The sequence below is a fragment of the Pleurodeles waltl genome, chromosome 6 (genome assembly GCF_031143425.1).
Source record: "Pleurodeles waltl isolate 20211129_DDA chromosome 6, aPleWal1.hap1.20221129, whole genome shotgun sequence".
Lineage (NCBI taxonomy): Eukaryota > Metazoa > Chordata > Amphibia > Caudata > Salamandridae > Pleurodeles > Pleurodeles waltl.
This window is the reverse complement of record NC_090445.1, coordinates 1,002,754,318-1,002,781,581: the sequence shown is the minus strand read 5'-3', so window position 1 is coordinate 1,002,781,581 and position 27,264 is coordinate 1,002,754,318. Positions and strand designations below refer to the sequence as shown.

Sequence of the window (27,264 nt, the reverse complement as noted above, 5' to 3'; positions counted from 1 at the left end):
ACGCTGAGGAAGAGGGTTTCTTAAGGGGGGGGCTAATTTATTGATTGTAATTGTTAGGGAATCATGATAGGCAGCCAAAGCAGCATTAATGTCAATATAAGATGTCACAGTGGCAGCCTTAAAAGCCTTGGAAAAGGATGCAGGAGTGACTGCCTTCCACGAGCGTCAGAGTCTGCTGGTCTCTTTCTCGAGAGTTGCAGGAATCTTCTTGCATGGAATGGAAAATGTAATGTGATCATGTAATGGGAAGAGTGGGTTTGCTTGTTACTTCTGCTACATTTGTGAAATTAAGATCATGCCTGCGTCCTGCCCTATGTTTTGGGCCAGTAACTATTTGTTTAGGCCCTAAAGTCTCCAGATCAGCTATGAGTATTGCTGCCAGCACTACTTCCCATGATGAGTTTCTGTTGCAGCATGCACACATTTAAATCTATGCAACCTTCTTCCATTTGGAGGAAAAGAAACAAGATTGACTAAGGCATAAGTGTGCACTCGTGTAAGAAAATGAACCTCGATCTAACAAAATGGGGACTGGCTGTATAGCTGTAAATTACAATGTTGCATAACTTCTCTGACAGCAATGCACAGCCATTTTAGGGTTATTGAGAAACCATTAGATCTTCTAGTAAAAATGTGTGTATTTCATGTTTTGGTGCTTATATTGCACAAAAAGCACCATATAAAATAAATCTATTAAAAGGAACCGTAAAATATAGAAAATATTTCACAGTGTTGTATGATATACAGATTTTGTTGTCATAATTGTAGTCCCCAAACCACTGTGAGGAGGTTTTACATTGTCCAGACTACTAAGAATCTGCAGCTTGGAGGACCAAGGTTATTGAAATTATGCGGCAAGAAATGCAAATTATGTAGCACATTGGCTGGTGGAATTATTTTCACCTGTTTGAGTTAGACATAACAATTTGGGTGAAGTCTGTATATTTTGCAAATTATGTGCACAATTCATTAAATCCATAATTATGCTGCAAACTTTCAAGCCAGAGATTAACATAAATCCACTGATTTTACAGTTGCCTTTGTTTTATCAAGAATGTATTTCTGATGAGGAAACAAAACCTTAACATTTTAACTCCAGCCAATGCCCATTGTTAGCTTCACTTTGAATAAAACAACTTGTAATATATAAAAAAAACATATTGTGTATCTTGTCATTGCCATCGTGGGCTTCTGGTAACAATTACAAACTACTCACCAGAACCCCTCAATGATAATGTTGGACCAGATTACACAGTTACTTGTTGTGTATACTCGGTACGTATGTACAGGTATGTGTTTTGTTGTGCCCATATGTGAATCTGTGCAGAAAAAATATATTTCTGCATGATATTCGTAGTAAACCTTCTATTGGAACCCCCCCCCCCCCCAACAGGCATATTCAATAACCCATGTATTGATTTTTCCAGTGGAGGGAATTCTGTATCAAAATACAGCCTCCTAGGTGTGGGCCCCTTTGACTATTTTTCACTATTATCATATTTTCTACTGAATTTAAGCAGGTTTTCATTTAGGTTCAAGTGTGCCATTTTTGCCTATCTTTTGAATGCCTTAACCATTTTCTCCATTTTGTAGAACTTTTCTGATTACATTTGTATACCTTTTGTGGATCAATGGTGTTTTTATTACATTAACTGTATTGCTGTTTGGTTAGATTGTTGCACCCAATAACTAACACATTTTCGCATGGGATTGCCCTGATACTCAGCCCACCAAAGGTGAGCCAGAATGTGACCTTAGTGAGACTGGTTTGTCATTGTTGGTCTTTTGGTTTCAACAGCCCATTTCAAGACTGTGACTTCTCTCTTCCATAGTTTTACTGCTGGGTACTTTGCACTACCCACTATTGAAACTGTGTGTCAATGAAGTCTCCTTACTAGTTGCTTTGAGTTCAGAATCTCATGGGTGTGTTGAGAAAAGAAAAATGAATAATCAGTGAATCACGTAGTGAGTCACCCATGGGTCAACCTGAATTCATCACTGGAGATAAGGTGTTCAAGTATAGACAAAGCTCAAAATAACACCCCGACACAAGAGTCTAGTATTGTTCACATGGTAAGTTTTCACACTAAAATACAAGGAAGTCTGTAGCTGAACTCATTAGAATGGAAGAAAGACCTTAACTCATCAAGGCATTATTTTATTTTTTGGCTTGAAAGCCAAAACGTAAGTCTTCTCAGTGGCTCAGATGGACACATCCTGTGGCAATACTAGCGTGTGCAAGAAAATATGGCTGATTGAGGTTACCATCACATTTACACAGGCAAAATGAGTTTAACGTTTTTCACGTATGACACTCCCAGTTTGGCACCTCTTCCCTAAGGAAACAGATCATATGAGCCTGAGATCCCCTGTAATTCTGCCACAACACTGTCAAAAACTAAAAGAGAGCCTAGTGAATGCTTGTACTCATGGAACCCCTACCATAAAACCACACAAATAACTTTGCAGTGCATCATGTCTGTATCACAACCACAGTTAAATTCTGCAACATTGTTCCTATTGTGTGAGAAATCTGGTTGATTGTTTATCACAGTGATCAAAATGCTGCTTGACACAATGTATTCCATTCCACAACAATGAGCATATTCTATGTGTCAGTTCTGTCTATTCTCTGGCACACGTGACCTCACTCTCTAGAACAGTTGTCATTAATCTAATGGAGATACGACAATCTACAGCAACATATTGGGAAGCATTTGTTGAGTGAAGATGACATTATTATGAGTGGAACAGAAATTGTGCTACAGTAATAATGCAAGCAAGGAACATGGCTTTGCCAGACCCTTGTTTAACAGTGCAAAATGTCAACAATTGTTGTGTAGTTGGCTTGGTACCCCTCAACCTGCAGCACTATTGATAGCTACACCCGTTTGTTTTCTAACACAATGAAGGGCATGTTCTGCAGCAATTTCCTCAAATATGTCGGCGATAAGTGGTAGGTGGAACCTAGTCACATTCACTGTATCATTTCTAATATGGGCAGAGCTCCCTGCCTATCCTCGCTGCAGGTGTTGAACAGACTGTAATCAGCCAGTGCCCGACACGCTGGTCTGACAGGTCAGCGTGTGGGCTGTTTATGGCACTTTGTTGGCCAGTTTTATGTTCTGCTGGGCCTGTGTTTACTGTTGTTTTCCATCATATTAAAACAAACTGCAGTCTTCCATACCTTTCAAAACACTTGTACAGTTTGCCTTTCCAAGTTCAAAACTGCCTCAATACAGTATGCAAACAGGGGCACATTTTTAGGTATCTAATTCACTAATGGGTACCACTGTTGTTTGGTGCCTGGGCCTATTTCCGGTCCCAGTCCGACCCTGTGTCCAACAGGGCAAATGTTCATGCTGATCTCAACAGAAATGTACTCGGCCCCTATTGTATTCTACCATCGCACGTCAGTCATCTCGCTGTGGTTGCCCCATATGATACTTGATAAATGCTGAAGCAACCCGTTCACTTTCCAATTGCATTAAAAAGTGCCTGCTTTTATTCCTCAATTAACCCCTGGGGCATCAATGACTTGTGCTGCGCCTCAAAACGCTACCTTTTATGTTATGTCAGGAGGGATGCGCCTCGCGCGCTGGAATGTGTTCGGAGTGCCAGGGATCGCCTGTCAGGAGTACAGTATGTCAGTGTACTTCAGCCATTCTCCCGCATATCTAATATGTTTATATTCTACAGCTGAGGGCTCCTCCTGCTTCGTGAATACTACAGTGGAATGCAGTGGAGGAGACCCAGGGGCCTTGTCCACCCAAATTTGAGGTTTTTGTGCCGAGATCCCTATAAGGCTGTGTAAGAGTGCGCGATGAGGTTGAATCCTGTCTCTGCTCCTTGTTTGGGAAAGTGGTGGGAGGAGAACAGGCCATGAGGCTATATAACCATACGGCTTTTATAATCTCGGTGCACCATCCCAGAGCAGCTAGCCCCAGCCAAGTCAGGGTAAGTGACGCGTCTGTTTACAGAGAGCTAAATCTGTGCGAGTACCAGGGAGAGCGCTCCCACAGTATGAGAGTGCATCCAACCAGCTGTATTTCCCAATTGAACTTCCAGTTGCATGCTTGCTTTCTACGTGATTCCGAAAACAACTGGGTTGCATTGCTGAAATGCAGTCTTTGACATCGCTATGTGTATTCATACATTCGCTATGCATATGCAGCGCTTGTTATGTCCATGTCCCCGCTGTGCTTGTCAGGGGCTGAGCGTGCGTCCCGAAGAAACTATAATCTTAATTTACAGTACGCTGTAGCACATGGGTGGTGTTGTGTGATTTAGCTCTGTACTTAGTTTAAATGCATTGTTTCATCGTAGCATGAGCTGATTGAACCTATCGGGAGGGGAAGTGGCATGCATAATAAAAGTGCGGCAATGTGGCATTTTGAGGGTGACATTTTAATGAGCTAAATTAACAATGTATTTCCATGTGTGCCAATCCGCTTTTGTTTTTAAAGAATGAGAAGCGTAGTGCCCTGCTCACCTTAATGTTGTTTTGGCGTGCTGTGAGGTGCAATGTCTGTTTACATCGTGCTGCACAGTAGTCTCCCGAGGAAGAAAGGGTGAGTCCTCCGGGAGATGCTGTCCGGAGCTACGGTCACGGCCCGCTGGGTGGCAGCAGAGAGCACCGACTGGGAGCTCGCGCACCGATTTCCTCAAGTTTTGTGGCGTATTACTAAATATGGCTCTTATTAGACTCCAACGAGCTATAAACCAGCAGCTTCGTCGCCCCACCCCCTGCAGTCATTTTTTGGCACAACCCTTGCTTGGACTGGTGTTTAAGCAAAACCCTTGACCTGGAATTCTCTTCCAAAAACAGACATTTGGAGGAGTATTTCCTAATTAGGACATAACGGTTTCCCTTCCAACTCAAGCAGCTCATTCAAGCTGCACCGGCGTGAACGATCTGTGTGGGAAAGCTGTCTTTTGCAAAAATCTGCATTTCAGTTTCTCTCAACCAATGCATTTAATATGTTTAGGACATTTTTAGAGTTTTTTGTCTTTTCACACTGCTTCTGTGTAACAACAAACGAACAAAACTGCAAAGCGAAGAATAGTCTAATTTTAAACTGTATCATCTCTGGGAAGCCTGACAAAAATGCTTGAATTATTTCCACTAACACTGTTTTTTACAGAAGTGGAAATTGCTACAGTGCAGAGTTTAAGCTACATATTTCATTTTAACCAGATTTCTGACATTACTAAGCCAGCAGTTGTTTACTATGCATTGAAGCATATTAAATACCTTACATCTTACCATGAATTGCAACACCCACACACGCTTTCTCCTGTGTACTTGACATTCAGTGGACCCATTAACAGCACAACTACATGCCAATGATGGGTGGCCTTTGATTTTTTTTCTCAATGGCAACACAGTAAACCTTAGTCACTACTTCTAGATTTGATCATTTGTAGATGAGGCAGAAGCCTTTATTTAACAAACAAAAAAATATTCTGACGATACAATTTTGTGATTATTTGTTTTAGGAAATTTTCTGTGCGGGAGGTTTGAGAAAGTTGAAATAAAAGATGTGCGACGAGGAAGACACAACTGCACTGGTGTGCGACAATGGCTCTGGACTCTGTAAGGCTGGCTTCGCTGGGGACGACGCTCCAAGGGCTGTCTTTCCCTCCATCGTGGGCCGCCCCAGGCATCAGGTTAACACCCACATATACTATTTGTTTGCCGCCTCTCCCTGGGTCTTGAGGGAATGCACCCAAGCCGTAGAGCCAGTCTGTTGACAATGTGCCTAGATATCAAATGTTTACACTTCACTTCATTGCATGTTTTAGTTTATTGGTATTTGTTTATGTGGCTATTGATTCGACTTCTGCAGTAACAATAGATATTCGGAACAGTCCATTAAATGGGATGAGTTCATCAATGTACGGTATAGGGCCAGATGGAGAGGGGCTTAGGGGAAGGGCAAGGGAAGAGGGCGATAAGGGATCAAGCTAGAGCAGGGTGTGGTCACCAGTGCTCTGTAAGTGCTGTGAGAAGAATGGGCACAGGGCATCTGGGTCGAGGGATCCAGATATGAATTAGTTTTTTTTCTATCCATCAGACAGAAGTATAATCCCCTTGACATGGTTTCTTTAATAAGGAGGGTTTGATGGATTTTGAAAGATATTTCCAAGGTTTAAACCTTCTTTGCCAGATGTCACTTTAAAATACATTTGTCTCTGTTGTCCAATTTCAGCCAACATGTTTCATGTTTTAGACATCCTGAATGTGTGGCAGACTAAAAATTTTAAACCTGTGCTTTTCATATTTAATGTGCAAGGCTTTTTGTAAAATTTCTAATTGCGCATAAACTGGGAATAACATTCTTGGGGAGGAAGCAGAAGGAAATTGTACTGCTTAGAGCAATGTATTTGGCATATTTCAGGATGAATACTGTGTTCAAATGAATTATTTTCCAAAAAGATAGACGAACTTTTTTGTGGCACTGATCTCCCTATGAGCTGCATTTGCTGCATAGAGCAGAAAGTGTGATGCTCGCTGGAATTATAGGACTTGAAGACCCACCGATTTCAATCAAGCATGTGCCAAACACAGTCTGTTGAAATATGCATTTAACATGTTAACAAGTGTATTTTTTTACTTTAAAATGCAAATGATACATTATGCATGAAATCGGTTGGCCAGAAAGAGCAGGACTCTGTGATATAAAAAAGATCAGGATCTTCAGTGAGGCAAAAAATAGTCGCTAAGACCAGAACAGCTATCCCTGCCAAAGATTTATTGTACAGAGGATTTGCTCAGGTCGCACCTGCAGACAGTCATACATTGGACGCATATGAGTCTGCAAACAAGTTAATTCAAACCTTCAGCTAGAATTATTTTGTCAAATTTGACCCTTCACAAATTATTGGATTATGTATGTTCAAGTTTTAGCAAACATGTGTCTCAATGTCCCATGTTGGTTTTATAGGTGTTTTCTCCAAGCAAACTTATCATATCAAGAGTGAGATAAGCAATGTGTAGTCTATTTATTCCATGTTGGCAAGACAATGGACACCATAGTCTCTCCTATGTTCTTGATCACAGCATAGCATTGCAAGCAAACAAATTGCAAAATGTTGTGATTGCTACATGCATATCCAACACCTCACAGGGTTCAAAAGAATACCATATTCTCTTAGTCCACCATTTAGGAACGGGATAAGAGTAGTCCACTGTCGTACCACGAAAACCCTTCTGGCACTGGTGTTACTTGAATTAACACAGGCCCGACAAACAGCTGAAATACAGAAGCTGAATAGTGTTACCACATACAAGATAAATTAAAAGTTCAGCAGCTTTCCTGCAACCAAGATAAGGCAGATGTTACAGATATTATGTTCATTTTACAAAGCTGCACATTCTGATATTTAGGATGATTTTAGTGAATGATATTTAATTTCCCACTTTAAATATATTTAAGAGTTCCCTATTTTAATCTGTTTCGTCCATGTTTGATAAGACAGTCTCTTGTCTGTGTGTGAAAGAAATGTAACTGCCAGTTACAGGCCCCTGCTTGAACATGTGTTGTCCAAAAATGCTCATATGATATTAGCTACTAGTGGAGAATGTAGGATAATGCCCTTTTATTTGTCATGCAACCTCATACTAATCCGTACACAATTAAAAACACAGATCTGTATTTGCAAATCTCAGATGAAGCACGCAGCACCTTATAGGACAGGTAATTGGACTATGCAGAATATTTTGGTATCTAGAAATCCAAGCAAGCATTTTAGTGGCCCAACATGAGACAGAAGAAAGCTGTTCCAGAGTTGCAGTGCAAAGATTTTCGCCAATTTAGGATAAATTACATTTTGAAGCCCCACCCTTCCGTGGGGACAAACATTTCTGTTCCTAAGGGCAATAGGGCACGTCCTGCTGGTCGGGCTGTTAGCCTTTGTGCACCCATTAACCGAACATGCTGTTCAAGCCACTATGTCAGCAAAAACATGAAAAAGCTTTTACATTTGCCTTTTTTGCGCTCATTTTAATGACTATATCTGCAATATTTTCACATAAACTTGTTTGCAAAAATATTTATTTATAATCAATCTTCGTTCTTGTGGGTTATGGGTGCATATTAATAACACCGGATTTTATGTTTTTCTTCCATTGTTTTACTAGGGTGTCATGGTGGGGATGGGCCAAAAAGACAGCTACGTCGGTGATGAAGCACAAAGCAAAAGAGGTATCCTGACCCTAAAATATCCAATAGAACACGGCATTATCACAAACTGGGATGACATGGAGAAGGTAAGGTTAATACTTTGAATTGGCGCTTGCAACGCTTGCATATTGCTCCTTCAAACGGTTTGGGAAAGGAGTATCAGGGACACTGAAGGCATATTGAAGCTAGATATGACAAAGATCAATCATTTTTCCTTGACAACAGCAGGTCAACACAAAATATCAGATTCACAAAATCAGGTCAAAGTTAATCACAACGATTTTCACCCAAACATCATCAATCAGAAGTGAGTCCTCCTCTCAAGGAATCTGGACCCACACAGAGTGTGGGGACATTCACCAGGTTTGGGCCCTCATTTTCAACCCCACACAACCAACTGACTGGAATTTTGGCGATTCCCTCTCGTGCCCATCACCAAAATGTCTACGACGTTGGCTGCATTCTTCTCCCTAATAGGGCCCAAAGCTTAGTAAAGGGTGTGACCCAGTTCAATGTGTCTGTCCCACTAAAGCTACAAGACTGCCCCCTTCTCCCGTTCACTCAAGGGCAAGGAGCCATATGATGACCACCGACACCAAAATGAAGGCTTCACCCCATTTCACACATTCAATGAATTCTTAACAACACCAACACAAGTGACCAACAATGCAGGTAACACACTAGTAAAATGAAAATGTTTCAGTGAGATAAAACGACGCAGTAAAAATGAGTGCACCTACAGTGCAAAATCTATAAGAGTAAACTCGAAATAGGCACAAATGAACATTTGCACTCTCTGGCCCAGGGAAGAAAGGACAATATGTCCACACAGTGATTCCCATCTTACTACAGCTCATATTTAGATGGTCCCAAAAGCCTCAGCCCTTCCCTAGTCTCTCCACAGAGAACTAGTAGTTCCTGCCTATTTAAGGGTGCACCCCATTCCACTTATTTCACTATTACAATTTTATTTATCGAAAGGAAACAAATAATTTCATTACAAATTGGAACAGTGAACAGTGGAGAGATATGGAGTAAGGGACACTGACTCTTGGACAGGGTCGGGCACTGAGAGGCAGTGACACATGGCCGGAAGTACACAATTACATAGGGATAGTTACACACAAGTAGGGACGGACATACACACTCATATATTATCACAAGAAAAGACAGGGGTTGAGGTCGGTACACACTAAAATTGGCACTGAGATAAAGTGACAGCATTAAAGGAACATTGACACCGACCCACACTGACCGGAAAGGAGGAGGGGGTGGCACTGTCATGAGACAGGGGGGACAATGACAGCAGGGAAGGAAGAAAATGATGCCCTGTTAGGAAGAGAGTGACAGGAGAGCACTGTCACTATGCTGCCGGCCCAGGGCACACCGATGCCGAGGCAGGGAACAAACTTGTACTGGGGCAGCTGCTACAGTAACACCTTGACACTGAATATCCACACATGGCTTCTTGACAGATCATACACTTCACTGATACAAGGAGACACACACTGACACTGGGGAGACAGGCACTGGGACAGGCAGACAAATGTATCCTGGGGCAGGGCACACACAGTGGCAGGCAGGGAACACACTAACACCAGGCGGTGATACGCTGACGTAGGGGGAGAATTACACTGACAGTTGCTTATTGGACAGGGAGACCTGCACCCTAGCACAGAAAGATCCCTCCACTGTGACAGAGAAGCAGTCGCACTGGATAGAGAGCCACCCACTGTTACTGGGGAAGCTGGCACTGGGACAGTGCACACTGGTGTGGGTACTCGCAGGACACAGTGATTGGGAACACACTAACATGGAAATAAGAAACACACTGACTCTGGACAGATATACACAGTTATGAACAATGGGACATAGAGAATCTGGCACACACCCTATGACAAAGACACATGCACAGAGGAAAAAGGTTGTGCGGGTCAGTCCTGGATGCTTATAATCACATTAACTATACCCAGGCCAGCAGGCACCAGTAAGGTTGTGCATGTGGGCTGGCACCTCTGCAGCTCAGTGTGCAGTGGCCACAGTAGGAAGCGCTGCATGTTAATATCTGATGCAGTCTGATTTACCATTACAAATGCATCATTTGCATTGGGTGAAGGTTGCAAACTGACATGATAAATTGTCCGTTCTTTCCACTGTGAAAACCAGCACAGGCCCCTCCCCCCACCCGGTCACGCTCACAATCAATATTTCAATAATGGGCCAAAATTTGTAAGACAATATGTAGTGCCTTTCACAATTTTGAATTAAATGCACATTGTCAGCACTTCAGGCCAGGTTTTGCAAGATGGTTTAACTGCACTGCTGCATGGATTCAGCCTGATGACCATGAAAGGAAGGGCACGCTGTTAGTGCCAGCCACAGGCATTGTTGACTGGCAGTGGAATGAAGAAATAAACCTCATTTATGAAATATTTTCCAATATTTGGCAGCTATGTGACTAGGGTATGGGTGAGCTGCTTTCGGATCAATCTCTCCAGCTGCAGCTCTTTTGTGTGCACTCTTCATTAATAATGCACACTGCATCCATTTCACAGATCAAAAGTGTGCAGTGACTCATTAGGCACCAGCTGGGATGCTCGGGCAGACTAATGATCACAGGCAGGTTCAAATTGCCCACAAAAGGTCAAACGAGTGAGTCATCGTTTCACTGAAATGAACTGACATTATTCCATCTATATACTTTCACACATATTCCACTACTATCTAACTCATCTAATGCAAAATAAACTCGTGCAAAGACTCGCAAATTACAGCTGCACAAAAATATTTGCCCTTTTATTTTGCCAGCTGAACTTGGTCCGCGTTTTGCCAACACTTTCTGACAAAGCGTTATAAAAGACAAGCGTCTAAATCATTCACTTTTAGTAGCTTTTAAAATTCTGAAATTCCAACATAATATAGGCGAGGCGTGTGGTATTCAAATTCAAGTTTTTTTATTTATCTCTCTTCATTTCGTTTTGAGCCTTACTGTAATATTGTATTATATAGTCCATATTCTCAAAAAATATACCAGTCACGTGGTCTTTGCATCCCTTGGTGCTTTGACACGGCCTAACATTAATTAAATGTGTATTTATGAAGCAGGTGCCACATTGATTTTGTGATGTGATATGGGGCCCCATTTCACGATAGCAGACTGTGTGTCGAAGCTTCAGATAACGCGAAGGGAGGAGGAAGGATGTGCTGGATGGTTTACTCCCGGGAGGTGCTGCCGGGATTAGAATACATTATAATGGTCGCAATGCTGCATACTAAAGTGAAGAAAGTAGCGCTATGAATTCGGCGGGCACACCATGTAAAAAACATAAAGTGCATGTTTGCTATACTTAGCCCTGTGCCACTTGATTATTAAAAACGAATTGTGTGTCGGTCAGTGGTTCGGCACGAGGCTCTGCCTCATCAGATTATACCATGCAAGTGTACATACACGCTGGTCAGTTGCTAAATGCTAATATACCTCGTTCTAGATCACTTTATTTATTTCTTCTCCTGACAACAATGGCGAGGCAGCGTTGGGATGTCGGCGAGGTGTTTTACAAAGATTTAGGATTGCTGATGCTTTTAATGTTTCTTGTGTGTACTGCCCTTTACATAATTATCCTCAGTCACCACTAGAGGGCCAAAACTCTGCAAGTACATTTTCATTAAAGCAACATCTGTTTTTGAAAACTCTTTCAAACGCATTTGGAAAGAACTTGAAAGGTCACACCCTAGCCCGATGGTTTCCGCTCGAACACGTATCACCAATAGGAATGAGATTCTGGCTGTAAGATTTCAGTACGCTGTTGTGTATTTGACTGCGTCAGAGGAAGTGCCTGGGCTCATATCATTACAGTTCTGTACTTCTGAAGCCCTATGGATCTGAGAGTTGAAGAACATGAAACTGAAACAAACACCGTGTGGATGCTCAGAGTGTCAAAATCAATAAATACGCGCTGGGGCCGAAAGCTTTTCATTAAAGCCCACCTCTGCCCAGTGGCGGGGATGCCAAATACAAATGCGGCCTAGTTTACCTTCAGCCTCACCGCTCTTTCTTCCACCACTCTCTAAACTTTCTGCTGTTTACTTATCTCTCTTGCAGTTCCTTTGCCATCCGTACTTTTCCTTTTGTTTCAGTTTTCATATCTTTCTCTACCCTTTCTCTCTCACTTTTCTGTCTATCTTGGTCTTGTTCTGGGGTAAAGACTTACGATAAAAAATAAGTCCTAGTTGCTAGTTCCTCGAAAATGACGGCGCCCATCACCTGCAACCACCACCACACACATGTCTAGCCACACACCCTATCATTATGTCCTATTCACACAATGCGCGCTGCTGTAATTAACCTAGGAGCAGGGAATGCATCCCAAAGTTTTACTCTGGCCTACAGTTTTGAGAGCCTGGGCACTCCATAATCCTATTTTAAACAAACTTCTAACCTAAATGATCTTGCTTACATATCTCATGAATGCAGAATTATACTTCTGTATACCGACAATCCATGTGCAGGTGGTGGGAAGTATTCCACACATCAGACTTTAATTCCCACCCCTTGTGATTTCTACCAGCTCTGACTCTACTCTACTTGTATCTGTAATCATATGCGTGGCATTAAAGTATGGTCTTATTCAGTTTTAAAGTTATTTTGCCTTAAAGCTGTAATTCACGAATTTGTTAGAACATGCCACTAAAACAACCTTTGTGCCAATGAAGGGCTCTGGAGAACTAAGCTAAATACTGCCATATCGGATGGAGGCTTAATAGTTAAAGTTGTGCATATCATTATCGTATTGTAACATGAAAGCGAGTAGTGACTTGCTACATTTTTAAAGCTAATAGTACACATATCAACATAGTTCTGACTTCAGAAAAATGTGCTGTATCATTCACGCACTGACGTCATAATTTAGTTGCACTGCTTGTTTTAACAACCCTAGTCATTTTACCTGAAAGGCGGCAACATACCTAACGGCAGGGGCAAAACTTCTGTTGGTGCAGCAGGTGCAGTGGCACCGGCACTCAGAGGCCAGATGCCCGAGGGGCACATTGAACCATGATTATTGATGTACTTTATGATCTAAACATTAGTCAACGGGGCCCATTTCCTCGCTTGAACTGGGGCCCTCGGTACACTGGCCACACTACTGTGTAAACTACTATTTAGAGAGTGAGAGCTGTTTGCATGTGCATTTGCGAGCCCAGGAGTGTGACTGTTTGTGGGTGTGGAAGTATCATAAATAAGTAGAACGTAACAGCGCCTGTGGATACCGACAGTAAACAACAGCATTGTCGCTGCTGGAGTAAATGACGCCAGCAAATATGGGCACTAGAATGCAGTCCAATAGTGGGAGTACCTCGTCAGTGCGTAGATATGCAGGCTCCTGAACACAATGTGGCCGATTTCTTAGCTTGTTAGTAACTCCATACATACATGTCTGCCGCTGGATCAACCACTCATGGTCAGGCGGGGAACGATCATCATTTCTGGCAGAGTTACCTCCACACCGCGAGGGCAGGTTGCAGCGAAGGTCCCAACGGCGTGATACCTGACATCCATTTAATTCTGCAAGGAGTAGTCATGCCGCCTGAAACATAGGCACTGTATCTGTGGAATTCTTTCATTATGCTCTTCTAGAATAGGTTGCTGGTTCCTACCAAGGAGCTGTGTGTCTGCTGTGCTCTGCTGACCTTGCACTGGAGACAACATGATTTTGTGCGAGAGTTAACTCTTAAATGGTGCAAGGGAGCTTAGTGGACCTAAAAGTAGCAGATGTTACTAAAATCTTAAATGTTTGATGTCTTTTCTGTTTTGTCTTGTGCAGATCTGGCACCACAGCTTTTACAATGAGCTGCGAGTGGCACCAGAAGAACACCCGACCCTGCTCACCGAGGCTCCATTAAATCCTAAAGCCAATCGGGAGAAAATGACACAGGTAAGTGACTGCAGGCCGACGGGCCCGCGACACAGCCAAGGTACATGTGCAAGAGATCAGACAGGGAAGCTAACCAAGGCCCAAAAGGACACCTGAGAAACCCACAGGTAAAGAGATGAGCAGGTCAGCCAATGTGGACTCCAACAGGCGTACTCAGGCACTTTAGAGGGAATGACCAGAGTGGCAATTTTTTTTAACCCTCAGCAAGCAAATGGGGAATAACTTGAAGTAGCATTTTTCAACTTCTGTGTGCGTTTGGTTCCTGCCAGCCTTGTGCTGGTGAAATCCACTCAATCTAGATTTCTTTTGTGGCTCCATGAGCACGTCACAGCAATGGCAACCACATGTGGTAATCGAGCTACCCAAACGTTTGCCTGACAAAAGCACCACTGATACAACCCTATGACCCTACGAGAGCTACAGTGTGTTAAAGAAATATTGAGCCATATGTGTGACAAACCTTAAATACCAAGTTGTGCATTAAATGAATGAAATCCAGGTCTCTCAATGTGACACACAGGCAAGAGATGGCTATTTAAAAAGACGCTCCGCAATGTCTGACATACCATCAAGAACAAAATATGTGGCATTATAATTTAAATACTTGTTGCAGTTTTAAAAATCTAGGGGCCCATGTAACTTTGGCATGGACAATGGGTATAGCACTGTAGATGGGCTGTGGGTAGACAATTAGTCAGGGGGCATTGACAGAACGTTGATCGTGAGCCATAGGTACTGCATTGCCCATAGTATATGGATATAGCACAAGTCAGGGGTGTAGCAGTGCCCATAAGTTACTGGTATAGAGTGGGTCAGGGTCCACGGATATAGCTTTGGTCATGGGCAATGGGGGTAGCATTAACTACGGGCATAGCAGTTGGCATGGGTCATTTCATCATAGTTATACCTGTTGGGCATGACTAAAGCATGGTCACAAGTCATGAGTGCAGCAAGGGCCATGAGGGTAGAACTGGTCACTGACAATGGGTTATAATAGGGGCCAAACGTATGACTTTTTCTCACAAGCCATTGGTGTATCATGAAGCACTATTGCACCAATTATTGCTGGCCTGTGCCTCACCGCATGGCCCATCCACTGTCAGGTCGTAGACATTTTAATTGATGCTTTTAATATAAACAAACATATTTTAATTACATTTCAGATCATGTTTGAGACCTTCAACGTGCCAGCTATGTATGTTGCTATTCAGGCGGTGCTGTCCCTTTACGCATCTGGGCGTACAACTGGTAAGCACCTGATTCCAGTTCTCTTGGCGAGCCAGGTCTTGCCACTACATCAGTGTTTATTGGAAGCTATAGACTCAAATATGCTTCATTCCCTTTTTCAACAGGTATTGTGCTTGACTCTGGGGATGGTGTCACCCACAATGTGCCAATCTATGAAGGTTATGCTCTGCCCCATGCAATCATGCGTCTAGACCTGGCTGGCCGTGATCTCACCGACTACCTCATGAAGATCCTCACTGAACGTGGCTATTCCTTTGTGACAACTGGTGAGTCCGTCTTCTAGTTTCATTTAAAGCACTCCTTTATGTTTCCACGTTACCTCAAGCAAATTGTCACAACCAAAACGATGACGATAAGAAATGCTGTAAATGTGTTACAAAATGCACAGCATTTGCATCCACTGTTCCTCACATTTTACCCCATTTTTTTCTGCTAATACCCTAAATCCTGAAGTAAAACTGTACTTCCTGTATGTGGAAAATAAATGACCTCATTGCAGTATTATTACAAGACTTAGAACCCAGCTTTAAATGAGCATCTAAGTATTCATTTCGTTTCCATAATGACAATCACCTCGGTGATCACAGTGTTTTAGGTGCAGCTTTTTTGTTGCCATTATAAACTGAGGCGACACCATCAAACCCGTGAATCAAAACTAAACCATGTGATGCACAAAGAGCTGACCTAACAGGCCACCGAATGCTTTTCACAAGGTTCGGACTACAGTTTCTACAAACATGCACCAGGTCTGTTGTTTTCTGGTAAGAGAGATCTGTTGGTTAATGCACCTGCTGGTGCATCACTGCTTTCAAACGTTGGGAGCCACAGCTGGCATGCTTCTTATATATATTTCCTAGGCGTGGAAGAGACTAGTGTATAAAACTATCACTGTGGAAAGGGTATGGCAACTTCCTGGTAGAGCTTTAACCCATCCAAGAGAGAATGACACAAGCCCGGGTCTGGGAAGGTGCACTCTCCAGGACAGGAACAGTGGGTGAAGGGTGCATATCACAGGGAAGGGAGAGAGGTGGCCGCGGGTAACTGGAACTGTATCTTTCTGTTTAAGAAATAGAGAGATTCCTACAAGGATATTTTGCATGTCCACTTGGACTTTACATTGAGTGTGTGCAGAGGCTTGTAGGCAATGGCCGGCTCAGAGTCTGGATTTCCCTGGAGTTTTCAGTAAGTTATTTCGCCTCCACTATCTGACCTGTGTGCAGATGTAGGATTCCCCAGTGTACCCAGTGAGCAGTTAAAACAGTGTATGGTCACTGCCCTGGGTTTTTGGTATGGCCTCCTCTATAATGGAATCAGAAAAGCTAGTGTAATTGTGTAATGTCTATGTCTGTCCAGAATATTGGCCACCAGGTGTCCAGCACAGAGTTCTCAACAGAGTGTGAGTAGCATAATGATGCCACTACACTGCCCAGCATGTGTGCAGTCTTGCATATTCACCAGCACAAACCCACCATAACATTAGAAAGACTACTGGCCAGATTTACAAGGCCGTAGCGCCACCTTGCGCCACACTAACATAATTTTTTTACGCTAATGTGGCTCAAGGAGGCAGTTTTCACTGCGCCATATTTACAAAGTGGTGCAATGCATGCATTGCGCCACTTTGCGACCCCTTTGCGCCACATTATGCCTGTGTCAGGCGTAATGTATGCAAGGGGGGCATTCCGGCATTAGGAGGCCCGCAAAAATGGGACAGTGAAATCTACAAGATTTCATTGAGCCATTTTTTGCATAATTTTTAAAACCTGCTCATAGCAGGCGTTAAAATGACACACCCTTATTAACCCATGGTCCGCCTTGCTCCACTAGCATCAACATTTTTGAAGCTAGTGGAGCAAAGCGCCACAAAAGCGTAAAAACTTCAGACGCTATTAGCCTAATGTGCACCATGGTGCACCATATTATAAATACGGCGTACACATGGTGTCGTTAGGTGGGGTAGGGGCGACTCATGAAAACTGGCGCATCAGTGCTGATGCGCCAGTTTCTTGTAAATCTGGCCCTACTTGTCTAATACTGCATGTCCCATCTTCTCCTTCCCCCGAACTTCTGTTTCCTTAAACATCCTTGGCTTCCTCACTAGGCGAGTGGGAGGAGTCGTTTGGGGCTCCTATTGTGAAGGGTGGGTGTACAGTAGCTTGATAGCTGTGAGTCGTTCCCATAGACTCATTGGAGCTATTATGTGAGAGAAGCAATGTGCTGACATATCTTGATGAAGCTTGTTGAGCTGGTCACCTATTGGGCACATCGCCCAACTTCTAAACCCTCAATCAGCTATAGTCCAAGGGTGGTGAAAAAGGGGCATTTGAGAGAAGAGATAGTGGGTCTCGCCTCAAACATCGTATACTAGTGTGAGAGGTTCTGCCAAATCAGGAACATGGACAGAAATGGTGGCTCTGCCGTTCCGTGCAAGACCCTCTCTGTTGCGCTGCCGTCCCAGAGAGCAAAAGCATGTAGACACACTTACTTAAGATCTTATTCATTTAAACATTATATGGTATATTATAATCATTGTAAATCTGAGGATTGAGTTGAAAGGGTAGAATTAAAATCAATCAGGGTTTTTGGGCCACGTTTTCCTCAAAACACCCAACTCTCTCTTCTCGCTCTCTCTGTACATATATACAGATATTGATATATATATATGTAAATATATATATATGTGTATACATGTATATGTGTGTGTGATATGTGTGGGTAGCAGAAAGAGAGACGTTATTTAACACGGTGTACTCCAAGATCCATCACTCTGTTCGCAGTCACCACATATATATCCCTGTCTCTCCGTCTCGCCTCTTCACTCTCTCATTAACGCTCGGTCTTCCACTCCCCTCTTTCTGTGTCTTTCTACAATGAGGGAAGCTGTCTGGTAAGACGTAAGAAGATCGCAAAGCAGAATGGAGGAGAGTAACTATACATGAACATGCTTTTGCACATAGGAATACAAACGTGAAATCATGGATTGGTTAAGGAAGTGCTGACATCAGTTTATGTTACTGGCGATTTATTTCTTAATGTAATGGGGCGGAGGGAGGGTCTGATTAATCTAAGAAGTCCACAGATACTATTTAAAGGCAAATTCATTTATAATAGGAGCAGTTTTAAACGTTAACACATACATTTCATGACTTTGAACAAATTTCAGGGAGCAAAACTCACAAGTTCTTTGTGTCACAACGAACACACAAGTGGAAATGCAGGGACGCAGCTGCTTGCCATTAACAATTAAAGTCTCACATTTTGTTTCTTCTAACCAACAGCTGAGCGTGAAATTGTTCGGGACATCAAGGAGAAGCTGTGCTACGTGGCCCTAGACTTTGAGAACGAAATGGCCACTGCGGCCTCCTCCTCCTCTCTTGAAAAGAGCTACGAACTTCCTGACGGTCAGGTCATCACCATCGGTAATGAGCGTTTCCGTTGCCCTGAAACCCTCTTCCAGCCATCCTTCATTGGTGAGTACTTTGTTGCTTGACAATGGATTAAAACATTTACTCCTTACCCTAACTCTCATACTAAGAAAAGAGATAGTATGACTCAGCATTTTGCCTATTTCTACATTTCCATATGTGCAGAGTTTGACAAGTGTGGGGCGGTGGAACACTTTTGACCACATAGGACGCATACTCATCCTCCTCCTCTAGCGGGCAATGCACATTTGGGACAGTCATATTGGCTGTCCCTCGGCCAATCAGACTGTTAAACTTACTTCCCTGTGGAATCCAGTTAGAGTGTTGGGGCCCCTATCCAATCATAATCTCTGATGTGCTATAAAAAGAGAGGGCTGCAGAGATTCCTTGCGGTGACTGTTCTAGATGCAGTTGCACCTTAATTCCTTACTATTCATCCCCACAGTAAGAGAGTGAAATCCCCTTGCATCTTTTGTTTGTACTATTCAGAGGATTGATAGGCCCACCTCTTAGTTAACTCAACATTGGGAAGTTATTGTTGGCACCCCCTCAAGCAATGGCCTCAATCCACCAAAGAAGGAATCTGAGAGTCAACCTTGAAACATTTCTATTTCTGTGTTTATATTTCCTGTTGTAAAATCCTACCCGAGGCAGCTCAAAAATGCTAGGAAGGATATCACTGTTCTTGCCCATGAATAATGTCAAAACTGTTGTGTAGCCACTGATTCTCAACTGTAACTGTCAGCAACACATTATTTGACCCATTCTCAGGTGGGAAAAATATTAGATCATGGCTTGTTTCAGGATCACACATCCCCATAAGTGATTCCCATTGAAAGAAACTATTGCAAACAGTATATAGCTTTTACCCCACCATCTTTTCCTAAATTAGACATTACCACACATATCTTTAGCACACAGGGAAATACCACAGCGGCATTTTTGCACTTTACCACTTTTGCGCTTTACCACACAGGTATTTTTTTTAATGCATTAAAACAAAAGGGTGGGGTCTAAGGGGTATCTTATGGGTAATGGTGGAGGCTGTTCAGGCTTTCAAAGGGTTTTGTAGGGTTTAGGGGTGGGAAAGGGGACAGGGTAGTAAGAGTTTTAGAGGAGTTTTTCAGGGCTCAGCGATGGGTAAGGGTGTGGGTTAGTAAGGGTTTTTTAGGGTCTAGGGATGAGTAAGGGTACGGAGTAGTCCAAGTTTTACAGAGGGTTCTACAGTTCAGCGATGGGTATGGGTACAGATTAGTGAAGGGGTTTTAGGATTCAGGGATGTGGAAGAGTATAGCATAGTAAGGGTTTTAAATGTTTTTTATTGTTCAAGGATGGGTAAGGGTAAGGTGTAGTAAAGGTTTTTTAGAGTTCAGGGATGGTAAAGGTGCAGAGCAGAAAGGGATTTAAGGTTTTCTTTAGGGTTCAGGGATGGGTATAGATATGAGGTAGTAAGAGGTATAAAGGGGTTTGGAGAGTTCTGGAATTAGGTATTGGTTTGGGCGTAGTAAGGTTTTTTTGGGTCAAAGGATTGGTAGGGGTAAGGATAGTAACTGTTTTAAGGGTATTTAAGGGATCAGGGATGGGTGAGGAGGGTTTTTTAGCGTTCAGGATTGGGTAAGGGTATGGAGTAGTAAAGCTTTTAGCGTTTTGTAAGGGTTCAGGGATGGGAAGGGTGCAGTTTACTGAAAGGTTTTTAACGGATGGTAAGGCTACGGAGTAGTTCGAGTTTTACAAAGGGTTCTACAGTTCAGCGATGGGTATGGGTATGGGTACAGGTTAGTAAAGGGGTTTTAAGGTTCAGAGATGAGTGTGTGTACGGAATAGTAAGGGTTTTAAATGGGATTTTGTTAGGTATAGGTATGTGTGACAATAAGACATAGTAAAGGAGTAAATGCAAAAGGTTAGCGGTGTGAGAATTAGAAAAAAGGAAGGGGGTTAGACAGCCTCTCCTTAAAAAAGTGTGTGTTAAAGCCCTGCATGGTATTGCAATGCGTTGTAAAGGTCAACACATTGTAATGCCGCAGGGTATCGGCTGATATTCATTGCATTGCACATTTTCAAAGACATGCATCACCCTTGCTTCTGAAAGTACCAGGAGGCAAATTATGTGCACCAGCTTGGTAGATTCAATTTGCCAGAAATACGGAGAGGTGATCACACTAGGAGAGAATAAAACTGTATATTAAGGTTTCACATTTGTCCCAGAGGCCATTCCCCCTATCGGAGGCTGCCGTGTTCACCATCACGAGGTATGTATGTCAGGTCAACAATGTGGTTACTGCATCATATGGAACTTAAATTAAGTGTGAAGTGCCAAGTGAACAAAGTGGTAGTTCTCTTGAAACTCATATGGTGTCTGTGTGTTAACGTCACCCGTCACTAAGTAGTTGGTACTATTAAAGGGCAATGAGTAGACTGTGTTAGCCAACTGCTGGATTCATATACTGTTGGCCTGTGGATGATTCTCTTTACATAAATTAGCAATCTGCAGGTGAGGTGCTCCATGCCAGGGCTGGGAAGTGGTAGCAAGAGATACTTCGAAGGCTGTTGGTTGGCAAGTAGGATATGGCATTCAATCTGTGAGAGTTGTAGATGCACGAGGAAGTGACATCAGTCAGCCATGTAACCTATCAGGGAGAGGTCTTGGTTGTTCCCTTGTACACTTTTTCAATGTGATGAGCTATATGTCTAGCTTTATTGGGGTGGGTGAATGTTCATGCTGCTCTGGCAATTGTTGTTTAAATGTCAGGATATGGTTTGTCGCTCTGTGCCAGTGCTTAATGAGCTTTTCATGTCAGGTTTTAAAAAAATGTCTACCTTCAGAGTTGACACCAACCAAAATAAGGGGAATTCTGGGAAGCCACACAAGGGGTTCAGGAAGGCATTCAAAATTAACATGAAAGAAAATACCGGTATTAAGAAGTATTTAATGATTCAATTTCTAGGTATTTCAAGACTACATTTTTCAGTGTGCAGGCTAATTGGGCTGGCAATTAGAGTAAATTGGTGAATATCCAGGTTTTTGGGAGGGCTTGTATCCATATCCTTTCTTAGTTTTTGTAGCTTCTGTGAGTTTCTATATGGACAGGTGATGAATGTACTATTTGGTTCTGCACAAATCCTGTGAGAGAACTCAAGAGTAGACTTCATTAAATTTATAGAGCTGAAATCGACTTTCAGTTTTAAGGTAAATTATTTTTACAAAATATTATTGATAGTTGAGGATTGTGCTTTAGTAGGTAAATGCAGTGCTTGATTTGGGCCAGAGGTTGCAGGTGGTGGGATTGACACTCACTTTACCTGGACATATTTTTCATCATCAAAAGTTGACACAGAGGAGAAATGAGGAATGGGGTGAAAGGAGGATCAAATATCCTCTCATATGTTTGAAGAACAGAACAGAATAGAGAACAGAATAGATAAATATATGGCAAAAGCAGAGAGGAGAAAGCACCTGCAGGAATGAGATAAGGAGACAGGAAGCATGAGGTGCTGAAAGAGGCATAAAACAGAACCAAGACAAGGAAGCGTTGGTATTCAGCATCCCGGCACTCCAAAGGCCCTGTGGTAGGTTCCTAAGAAAAATTTCGAGGCCCTCCACATATTATTACTTTTACAAATTAAACACTGAAATATCTATATACCAACTGCATTACAGACTTCTGTTGTGAACACATTCACCTGCCTATAAAGTTTGAAATGTGGTGTCTTGGCGGTGTCAGGCTTGCATTACCTATAGTGACATTGAACAACTTATTTCTGTTTTTCGCTGTTTAATTACCGGCAGTCGCATTATTCGTTTACCCTCTCCTTATGCACACAGGCATGGAGTCTGCTGGTATTCATGAAACAACTTACAACAGCATCATGAAATGTGACATTGACATCCGGAAGGACTTATACGCAAACAATGTTCTCTCTGGAGGCACAACTATGTACCCTGGCATTGCAGACCGGATGCAGAAGGAGATCACTGCTCTGGCTCCCAGTACAATGAAAATCAAGGTATGTGAACGTTGCATTCATATCCTCTCTTATTCACTGAGATATTGCGAGCTCTCACCTCTTAGAGCTCGAAAGGTCATGAGGACATAAATGAGGCCATTCTCCAGGTCGACGCTCAATGGCATCAGTCACTGCATGCAGAATGCAATGGTCCAGGGGTTTAGGGATTATTAAGTTAACATAATTCATAAATTATACTGAGTGATTTTTGCTTTTCAGGGTAAGTCTTGTCACTAAGGTTAGAGCACACATTGATCTGTGTTTGTGAAGTTGTATAAATAAAGTAAAATAACCTATGCAAAAAGAAACTTAGGTTCGCTCCTATCTTTGATGTTCATTTAGGACATCAAGTTCTGTTTTGAACTCTAAATTAATTCTGTGTTGTCATGATTTCCATCAGGTTGCTCTTTCTTGATGAACCCGAGTGGCGCACGTGTTCCTACAGTAGACATACAACATGTTTATAATTTGCAAGGACCTAAAACTATTTATTCTGTTCACTATTTATCTTTTTTGCATCACAGTGTTGTTTTCCTTCTCTCAGTTTTAAGTGCAATGTAATGAAGGAGGAGGAGGGCCAAAGTCCACAGAAAGAGGGATGGAATCATGGAGGTCAGGTCATAGAGGGCAACTCCTAATATTAGCTTGCCCTTGGGTACCCTAGGCACTGCCCTTGCTACCTGTGGGGATTATGAAGGCAACAGCAAGAACAGAAAGGAAGCACAGTTATGAGAGTCCTAGGTACTTTCCTTGGTTCGAACTCCTTGCCAATTTCTAGACCATCAGCGGCAAACCGTTGCCGGGCTAATCACGGGGTCAACCACGTATTGCCATTGGCAGCAACAGGGTTTTGATGTAACTTCTGCTACCTCTGGGATTTGGTGAATTGATTACCATATTTGGAGTCAAGAAGCCAGTGCAGAATACTAGAATCCAAAGTATTGCCCTCTTAGCACTATCAGACCCCAATCCTTAAGAATATGTAAGTGAACAAACTTCCTATTTGTTGACTATAAATATAGGAAACAGCTGGTTGGTTCTTATTGTGATAGCTCGCATTGCAAACGAAAAGTGCCTAGTAAGAGGCAGGCCTTTCTAAACAAAGTTTTTTATAAAGGAAGACCTTGCACTGTTGCCTGTTGACCTGATATGTACAATTGTGGCAGAACACAAAATATTGACCCCCATGTTCTTGCAACGTGTGGCCAATGAGAGGATTTCATCCAACGAAATTGTGTTGTTGCTGCCTTATGGTGAAAACCGAAATTCGAAATAAATGTAACCCAGTTTTCATGCCGCAGGAAGGTATGCAAGAATCAATGGACATTAAAAAGCAGGCATTGAAGGCAACCACCTTGAAATAGGTCCTAACAGAAGCATAACTTGAATAGCAAATCTAATTAAGGCACCCATGCTCAATTTACCAGCAGCAGGCAACACAATCTCCTGTCCTGCACACATACAAATCCCCATTTAGACGAGGAGTCCCCCAAGCTTCATTCCTATCCCCATAGTATTTAACATCCCTATGTAGCACTTAAGTTACCATCAAATGGCTTTGGGACCCAGATTCACACCAAAACAAATCGCACCAAGTAGTGACTAAAACAATTGACCAGAGAAGACCCTTCAGTGAGTGCAAACTGTTTATGAATATTCCTACAAGAATTACTGACAATGTCTCAGTCTGGATATGTAAAGCGTATCCTTTGTTGTTGGAGCTAGAATTAGCTTAAAGCTTGATTATTGTAAGTCTGATGCTCTGCTGATGAAAAAGAAAATAATTAAGTTTTTGACCGAGAAAACTACTGCGTCTAGACTCCTCCAGTGGTAATGGAGAAGATATTACCCCATCTTTGTAGACTCTACTAGCCACTGGTTCACACAAGAATTAAGTTTGAAGCACAGACTGTTGATCATAAATCCAATTAGTGGCCTGGCAACTAGATACCTAAAATACATTCAAACAGTGGAAACCAACTAAAATCTTCCACGGGTAGGGCCAGCTTCTCATACAGACACTTAGCAGCTGGTGATGAGTGACTTGTAAAATGTCAGTCTGCGCAGTAAATCCTGTGAAGATGATGATGAGTGGTGCATACTAGAAGTAGAAACCACTTCTTGAGAATGTAACACTGTCAGCTACATTCCAAATGTAATCTTGGCCATGACTTTCTTTGCGAGTCCAATATCCAAATATAATCCCCATGTTCAAAGAGTGATTCTCGGCTGAATTGAAATCCTTTTATGTAAATTATATGTTTTAATAAAGTGTTATAGTTCAGTAAACTCCCGTTAGGCAAATAAAGCAGCGGCGGCATAGAGATATAGCAGTTTCCGAGCAGTATACAGTTTGGTTGAGTGGGTAAGCCAGAATTACAACTAGGTAACGTGGTTTCACTTCAGACATTGTCACTACAAAATCAAATGTCCTCTCATGTTTGAAGGGCTACTTATGCTTATGTGTGTACCTATACGATACATTTACCTCTACCACGCTTTACATAGCATCACAACTAAAACCTGGAGACCAACTTGAATCACATGCAACCAGTGAAAATATTTTGCCTCAGAGAACTGATCCCGCAATTTATAATGTTTATATTTTGAGCATGCCGACTAAACAAGCATTGCGGTCTGAGTGCAAGTACATGACATCTGATGGTCTCCCTGGCACCTTAACTTTAGTATTCGGCTACACAATGGCAAATTATCTACCCCAATCTGTCCTTATTTCTTTATTCTTTTAATTTGCCTCAGTAAGCGTACCTTATTATTAAGTTTCTTGCAACTAGTTCTCGCTAGTAAACAATTGTTTTTCAAATTTGTCAACCTACAAGTTATAATCTGCAAGAAGGATTAGTATATGTTATATTTTGTGAAGCTTTTTAACAACTGACACGCGCAGCAGTCTGTGAATCATAGGTTTCCAGGCTAGAAAAGGTTCTTTCATATACTTATAGTGGCGGGTTGCTAGCCAGAGTAAGTAAATCAGCAATATGGATGTGTATTTATTTTCATATGTTACCTTTTTATTTCCCCCAATGTCTTTCCAAGTGAAAGAGTCCCCCTCTTTTGGCCCACAGAAAAAACGGGGATGTGACAGGAATTTCATTTTTCATCCTATTTACACATTTGCACGTTTTGGAACATTTTGGACACACCCAACGTTATAACTGGGTTGGTGTTCACGTCTTCCAAAATGGCCACCCTCATGACCCGCAACTGGCCACATCTATGTTTTCACTACCAGCCCCTAAGCATGTAGACTTTCTGTGGCAGTGGTTTCCACTGGAAGACGGCTGATGTTGGGATTATTTAAATCCGGAAGTGTCATATGCACCGGCAGATTGCACCTTTTGTTTACTTAAGTGAAACTAAAAAAAATGTGTTAATCGGGCCCAAAGTGACAAAAAACAAGTTGCTGTAAAACTAGTGTTTCCCATATGATTTGCCCAAAACATTTAAAAGAGAAAGAAGCTAAGGGAAGGAAGTTTTGAAAACGGCCAAGATCTCTACGAGAAAGTTAAATATGTCGATACAATTTGCTAGCCTTTCTATTGTCTTTCTTGCACAGACTCATATTTTGAGGCAAATACGCCCGAAAGTTATTAGTCACACTTTTACAATTTTGTACTTTTTGCACTCGTTATTGTTCCAAGCACCTCTAGGGTTTTGTTGTTTTTACTGTTATGCCGAGTGTTGCATTCAAAAGTGTATTCTCAGTCTCCTCAAGTATCTTCTTTCATATGATATGCTTGTGTTTATCATTTTCATCCTGAGCCTCCTCTTATGTTACTTTTAAAAAATAATTCGCAAACTCCCTTTATTTTTCTCCTCCCTAGATCATTGCTCCCCCAGAACGCAAGTACTCTGTCTGGATTGGTGGATCCATCCTGGCTTCGCTCTCTACTTTCCAGCAAATGTGGATCAGCAAACCGGAATACGATGAAGCCGGACCATCCATCGTCCACCGCAAATGCTTTTAAACATTTTCATCCTCTTTTTTTAATGTATTTTGGATTTCAACATATAGTGTAACTGTGAATGTACGTACCAAAAAGTACTTGCCCACAATTCCATCCCAAAATGTATTTGATTAATAGCTAACTGATTGGATACAATGTATTTTTTTGAAAAAATAAAGCTTAAATATGCTACCCACAACCTCCCTCCTTTGGTTTACTGGATACATAATGTGCATCTTCTTTAGGACGTGGAACTTTGATGACTAGTTGTATTGGAGAGCCATCTCGAGCACGCCTGTTATTCGCAGTGAAGATTGGGAAATATACGACTGACTTATGAGCTGTGTGAATATGCTGTAATTACGATAAAAATGAAGGTAATATGCAAATCTTAAAGGCAACATCTTGTGAGCAGTCAAAGATAGATCACCGTTTCAACCCTTTCAAACACTCTGTTTTTACTGTTTAAAAGAGTTGTCCTACCATGCTTAAGGGTCAG

At 42.1% G+C, this 27,264-nt stretch overlaps 1 protein-coding gene and 1 long non-coding RNA gene across 2 annotated transcripts in view; one reads left to right on the top strand and one right to left on the bottom strand.

Annotated features, from left to right (window-relative positions):
- LOC138300487 (uncharacterized) overlaps positions 1–4,675 on the bottom strand; it is a 232,721-nt gene extending 228,046 nt beyond the window's left edge. Inside the window, exon 1 of the long non-coding RNA XR_011204947.1 lies at positions 4,493–4,675. This is a non-coding gene — a long non-coding RNA (uncharacterized lncRNA). The remainder of the gene's footprint in view (positions 1–4,492) is intronic.
- Positions 3,822–26,964, top strand: ACTA2 (actin alpha 2, smooth muscle). Its single transcript, XM_069239905.1, has 9 exons — positions 3,822–3,957; positions 5,500–5,670; positions 8,144–8,272; positions 14,009–14,119; positions 15,283–15,367; positions 15,472–15,633; positions 18,646–18,837; positions 22,616–22,797; positions 26,643–26,964. Exons 2-9 carry the CDS (start codon positions 5,542–5,544, stop codon positions 26,784–26,786), a joined length of 1,134 nt encoding a protein of 377 aa, XP_069096006.1. The 5' UTR covers positions 3,822–3,957; positions 5,500–5,541; the 3' UTR covers positions 26,787–26,964.
- Positions 26,965–27,264: the final 300 nt, after the last annotated feature.